Source organism: Chenopodium album, chromosome 6 (assembly GCF_948465745.1).
Source record: "Chenopodium album chromosome 6, dcCheAlbu1.1, whole genome shotgun sequence".
Taxonomy (NCBI): domain Eukaryota; kingdom Viridiplantae; phylum Streptophyta; class Magnoliopsida; order Caryophyllales; family Amaranthaceae; genus Chenopodium; species Chenopodium album.
Window position 1 is genome coordinate 4,936,552 of NC_137839.1, and position 6,503 is coordinate 4,943,054.

The window sequence follows — 6,503 nt, forward strand, 5'->3', positions numbered from 1 at the left end:
GTGAATATGCAACAGGGCACGCCGATTATCTAGAGCTATGGTAGAATGACCGCGACTGGATTTTATTGTCCAGTATTTGAAAAGGATCCATGATATTCGGGCTTTCCTAAATATAGAGGCATGATTTGGAAATAACACCACCACATTAGAGTTTCTCCAAAGTAACACTATAAACAAGAACTGGGTGCAGAAAAAATGTTGAGCTAACAAACTAAACCTATATATGAGTGCATAATAGAGGCTCCGTCATATGACTAATACATAGAACAAATGCCAAAGCGTTACAAATTGAGCAAAATTACCTTGCTCGTTACACCCGGATGCATAATAAAGGCTCTTCGAGTTTGATACTAAACTCATGTTTTATTCACAAAAAGATGCACTCTTTTTTAAACCGTCAAAAGCATGTCCACAGCACATACATCAAAAGCATGTTGTATAAGTATCAATCCACAAACATTACAAGAAATACGCAAGCTATCAACAGCAGCATTGTTTGTACAGAAACATAATAGATTGTACCAAGCACAGCATACGAAATATGATAAAGCCGTAACTCTTGGCTAGCACAATTCTTCCCAGCTGCATAGCTCCTGTATTCACATCAGATACCAAATCTATGCATTAGCTACATTTTGCACAGACAATATAACAAGTTAAACAAATGGTTGACAAATTTTCATTTAAAGTATACGTAGTATTACTGTAAGATGTAATAGACCAATGCAGTTTGAACAATTCCTTGGAAAATAAAAAATTTCAGTATACTCCCACAGGAATAAATAGTCCCATATACTTCAGTACTTTAGTCCTGAGAAAGTTACCTTTTACATAACTTTGTATTTATTTAGTTATCAAATTTCCTAACACCCTTACTGGAGAGGATAGTAACACATAAAACACGTAATTAAGTGAAATCAGGCTGAATTATTGATTGAATGGTTTGAGGAGGATGGAAGGAATACTTTACAACCACTGGGAACCTGGATGTTAAGCAACAGCTTTGAGTGAACATACAATAGATAGCAGCAGAAACTTACAGTGAGGGTATAGCTTCCATTGCTGATTCTGATTATCGCCTTTCCAGGGCTTGTATAGGGCAATAATTGTACCCTCATGGATTCCACCATGATCCTTGTCGCCATTGAAAGCATCCAAAACCAGGTGAACATTGTTCACCATCCTGATGGTTCTAAAACCAGAACCCAAATCCCTGCTCTCAGTCCACAGGACGGATTCGTCTAAAACATTGGGCTTGTATGGGACTAAATGCACCTGGACAAATCATTAAGATGAGAATCATGTGGTTAATGCTTAGGCCAAATTCTTTTAATTAAAAAAATAAAATAAATATACAATACTCATATTCAAAAAAATAACTGCATATAGCCAAAAACACTAGTTAAGTTGTGTGAATCAATTTTGATCAGTTAATATTTTAATTTCAGTAAATTTTGAGAGGAAAGTCCAAGGTTTGAGTACATTCATGTATTCAAATGCACAATACAGTGATCCTGTTTGCCAAGTAAAACAGATTTCGAATAAGTAATCATTCACAAAATATATTCTTTGGATTTGAAGATTCGGGTCTCCATTTGACCCACAAAAAGTCCCCACATTAGGTATGTTTGAAAACTATATGGAAGGGGTCATATAGGCCTTGTATTCCAAGATCAATGACACTACCAAATTATTCTGTCCCACTACAAGGGAATATGCTAACAGGACTCCACACATTATATCATGGAAGACAGCAAAGAGCAAAGCACAACGGTTAACCATACTTTCTCGAGAATCAAACAACTTGGAAATTGACCCATTGCACAACTGGGGACCCTTTTCAGGATTGTAGGGAAGCATAATTACATACAAACACATACTCTTTAAAGGTTTATATGATCTCTTGCTGTTTGATATCAACATTGACTCTTTGAATCAGTAAAAAATGGAAATGAAATTGGGTATGCATGCACAAGTAAAGATATTCATCAAATTTAACAGACCTGAAAAACAGTTTCTACAAAGAAACTATTAACATAGGCAAAAAGTGGCGTAAATCATAACTTCCATTTGATTACACAACAAAAATTAGGATTTTACATTAAAAAAAAAAAAAAAAAGGAACCACTTTATAATATCACAATTCGAAAGCAACAGAAAAGCCTTTGTCAATAATGATATACAACTATTAATATATTATTCATGTCGACTAGCAAGCCAAAAAGGTTGATATCAGGACCGTTTCTCTGTAGATATTTCCAAATCTTTTGTTTATGCCAGTCTCCACACATGACAGGTTCACAACTACAGAGGAAAGGAACACCCATTCTTCCTAGCCTATTGGACTAAATACAGATGACACACACTAAGTTTCCACTAACTTAATACATATTATACTTCGTACATAGAGCAAATGTTAAAAATATCAGTATTAAGCTATGTCATATTGTCATGTACCAAAAAATTGTTGAAAATCTTGATTTACTGGTTCTAAATTATGCACATAAATGTAAATGGCACAAGAATCTGCAAAATACTCACCGGGTGAGCAGAGGCTGAATGTTTCAAAGCCTGCCCGGTCGATCTGTTCACCAATGCAAAACTTGGATAACCATCTTCATCCTTCACCTTGGTGCTAAACTTCTCATCCTTGTACCAGTGCTGTACCAGAAATAAAAATTCATACAACATCATACATTAAAATCTATAGTCCACATATCCCAAAAAACCAAGCATGATCAACGTCGAAACCAAAACACAAGGACAGATTATTCATCAACTTCTCCTGAACACAAAACTGAAATTTGACAATCCATTCAAACTCAAAATTCAATTAATTGTTTGATCAAACTATTACCTATAATTTGATTTCAAGAGGGTCGAGATTAGTCCATACCCAACAGCTACACAATCTATTCTAATTCTCAATTCCTCATCATCAACAATTTATACACAAGATAAATAGGCAAATTAAATCCATTAATATTATATACACATACAATCAAATACCCCTACAACTAAAATTATCAAAAACAAGCTCAAGATCACAATTCAAACACAATAAAAATGCAACCAAATCCCTAAAACAATAAAGATTAAAACTTTTCATCACCTAATCTAAAAATTAAATAAATACACATACTTTTTAACATAATAATTCCGTATGATCAAATCAAACAATTTACAACCCAATTTCACCAAAACAAAAATTAAAAAATCATGAAAATCACAAACCTGGGTAGGATCATTGGGATCAGAATAAGCAAGAACAACCTTGCCATCCCTAATAGCAACAGAATAAGTATCACCACCAGCTTTGCTATAAATCTTATAAGTTGGCTTATTCCTAAAATACCCCTCTAAATCACTCCCTTGATTAGACTCATACCCATGTCCATGACTACTCACATCACTTGGAGAATGATGAAAATGCTGAGCAATAAACCCAGGCATATGAGGCTTAAACCTATGCTCATCACCCCCACTTTCATGGTGTTGTTGCTCAGGTTCATTGTATGAAGATTGATGACCATATGAAGGGTAATTTGGGGATTCCAAGTGATGGGACCCACCATATTCATGATGAGATTGTGACCCAAATGAACCTGAACCCATTTGTGGTGGAGGGTAGTTTGGGGATTCCATGTGGGAGTGGGGAGTATGGGAGGTATGATAAACTCCGGACACCGGCGCCGGATGTGGGTATGATCCGCCGCCGTCTCCGGCACCAACTCCGCCGCCGTATCCGCCGTATGACGGCGGCGGAGGAGGGTAAGTTTGGGGGTGAGGGTGAGAAAAAGGGGCTCCAAAAGGGGGTTGAGAAGGAGGTGGGTAAGGTGGCCGGGAAAACTCGTCGGAGTTCTCTTCATAACGGCCGGGGTGGTGGTGGTTGTGGTGGGGGTAATCCATTTTTTTGATTGGAAAATCGAGAAAATGAGAAGGAAATTGTATGAAATGTGGGTGTATTTTTATTGAGTTTTTATTCTAAGTTGTGATGAATTATGGAATAATTGAATAAAGGAATGATTGTAATTGTTAATTTATTGGATTAATAAAAATAAAATAATTTTTTTTATTTTATTATTATTAATTTTTGGGAGTGGGTGTGAATGTGTGATGATGATTGGGTATTTGGATTTTTATATGAGGTTGCACCAAACTTATATTAGTAGTTCAACTATAAACAAGAGATATCAACTCATGAAACAACCAAAATGTTTAACTTGTGAGTTGTGTGACAAGGTTATATTTGACTAAACTATAATGGAATTTGAAGTGTAAGAGTTGTTTATTTTCCCTTATTTTAGAAATTTTTATTTATTACATGTCAAATCAGGTTAGATAAACTAATGCAAAAAAAAATCAGATAATATGAATTCAATTGGATTAAAAAAAAAATCTGATTAAATGAAAATGAATCAAGATAATAAAATCAGATCAAATACAATGAAATCAAACTAGATAACAAAATCATATACTATATTAGATAAAAAGGAATCAAGATAACTTCTTTCAAAAAAAAAAAAAAATGGAATCAAGATAACAAAATCAGATCAAATACAATGAAATCAAACTAGATAACAAAAGAGAAAATACAAGTTAATTTGCTAGATAAACGAATTTTTGTTAATATGATGGCATTTTTGTAAATAGATTGAAAAAGTAGGGTCATTTATTCAGTATTTTTGGTGAGCTGTCCAATTACTGTTTGCTTTTTGCTTTTACTGTTTGGTGAGGAAATTACAGATGTACCCCTTAACTAATTCATAAAAAGACGCATATACCCCTCCACTAGTACTTGAAAAGACAATTATACCCCTAGATAAACATATTTGTTTATCTGGGGAATTGACTGGGTATTGCTCATAACAAAATCATATTAAAATAAGATAAGTTTAAATTAAATTATAAGTTTACATAATAATAATAATTTTTTTAAAAAAATATATATATACTTAATGAAATGAACACTCTTTCCAATATTAATACTTCGCATATGAATATAGGACGTACTTCACCATTTGCTTATGTGAATTGAGGTTTTGTTAATTTAATTCCTTAAGATGGTTGACCTTTTTCTATATGAATACGAGTAATTAAATTCGTTTCCATTTATTTTGAGGAATTGGGATTTATACATTTGAGAAAATACAAATTGATCTTTATGATAAACAAACAAAAAAAAAAAAAAAAAATGTTTATCTAATATTGATTTATTTACATAACATTATGCAATATTTTTTTATTTACATTAATGTCATTAGATAAATTAGATAAATGATTTTTGTATATGATGATGATTAATTGGGCTCTCTCCATTAACTCATCAACATCAATCATGTATTTATTTGGTGTCATTATACACAATAATGACAAATCGGTAACTAAGGAGTTTCCCAAATCAAACCTCGAATTTCTGTGGGGAATTTTCCATTGTCACCTCAAACAATTAACATGTGTGTGTACATGTACATGAAAGCCAAAGTTTGACAAGGAAGTTACTGGTTGTGTGATCGAAACTTGGTCTAGCTATATTTAGCTTCTTTTGCAAATTTTTGTAAAATGTTGTTATCGTCACATTTTCACAAGTTGTTTGTATATATACAAGTTTTTATCTAATATCAACAAAGTATGGATATTGAACTTAACATGAGAAAGCGACACTGCATACATAGGTTTTATTGTTTTAGTAATGAGGGATTACAAACTTATGTTTGCCATATTATAGAAATTTCACTATAAACAACTAGTATAAAATACAACCAACATCAACGATGGTGGATGTAACACCACTATAAACAACATCAACTAACAAAAGCACTGTAAACAACCAGTCATATAATAAAAACAACAAACAGTTGTATCATATGCAATAACGGATTCTCAACAACTTAATATATAGGACCTTGTGATGTCTAAGTTCGTGATTGAAATCATCTCTAAACTTCCATCACAACATACTTTGGCTCATGATGCCTTGTGCAATTGAATTGTACTTTGGCTTGCTACACATGCCCTATCGGCCTATCCCTTGGCTTGCTGCTCATGCCTTGTTCCTAGCGCGCCCTGACCAATACCGATAGCTAGCTAGGAGGATGCTTTGCATTGCTTATATACTTAGGTAGTCTTAAACACATGTATGTTAGAGACTACCTAAATTTCATAGGACTATGTTTATTTATTTTATTATTGACCCAATACTTGATTTAATTTGTATGCACATAAAAATTCATAAAACATATACTATGTTTATTTAATTAGTTTGTAATTAATTAAGCCAGCCTTTAATTATTCCATGTGAACATAAAATATGAAACAGACATAGTACAAATCTATTAAACTATTGATATGTATGATACTCATGATAGACTTAATAGTCAATTAGTGATGATAAAGCAAGATAAATAAATTAATTAAGAGGATAAACAAATAACATACGCCAACCTGCTAGACAATGGCAAAGATTGATTGTTGTCATGTAACACTTGTAATAAGCTTGTTCG

The 6,503-nt window shown here is 33.1% G+C and overlaps 1 protein-coding gene across 1 annotated transcript; it reads right to left on the bottom strand.

The window, feature by feature from the left end:
- Positions 1–343: 343 nt before the first annotated feature.
- On the bottom strand, positions 344–4,027 carry LOC145635671 (uncharacterized). Its single transcript, XM_081686997.1, has 4 exons — positions 3,235–4,027; positions 2,542–2,661; positions 1,041–1,275; positions 344–593 (listed from the first exon to the last, which is right to left on the bottom strand). Coding segments are annotated over exons 1-4 (1,032 nt in total). The 5' UTR covers positions 3,910–4,027; the 3' UTR covers positions 344–591.
- Between the last annotated feature and the right edge of the window lie 2,476 nt (positions 4,028–6,503).

Bases quoted from the DNA above. Each gene is read 5' to 3' on its own strand.
- LOC145635671 (XM_081686997.1), bottom strand. From the start codon at position 3,909: ATGGATTACCCCCACCACAACCACCACCACCCCGGCCGTTATGAAGAG. The intron at 2,662-3,234 runs GTTTGTGATTTT...TTTCTGGTACAG, and splicing joins ATCCCAATGATCCTACCCAG to CACTGGTACAAGGATGAGAA. The intron at 1,276-2,541 runs GTGAGTATTTTG...TGATTTGTCCAG, and splicing joins ATTCAGCCTCTGCTCACCCG to GTGCATTTAGTCCCATACAA.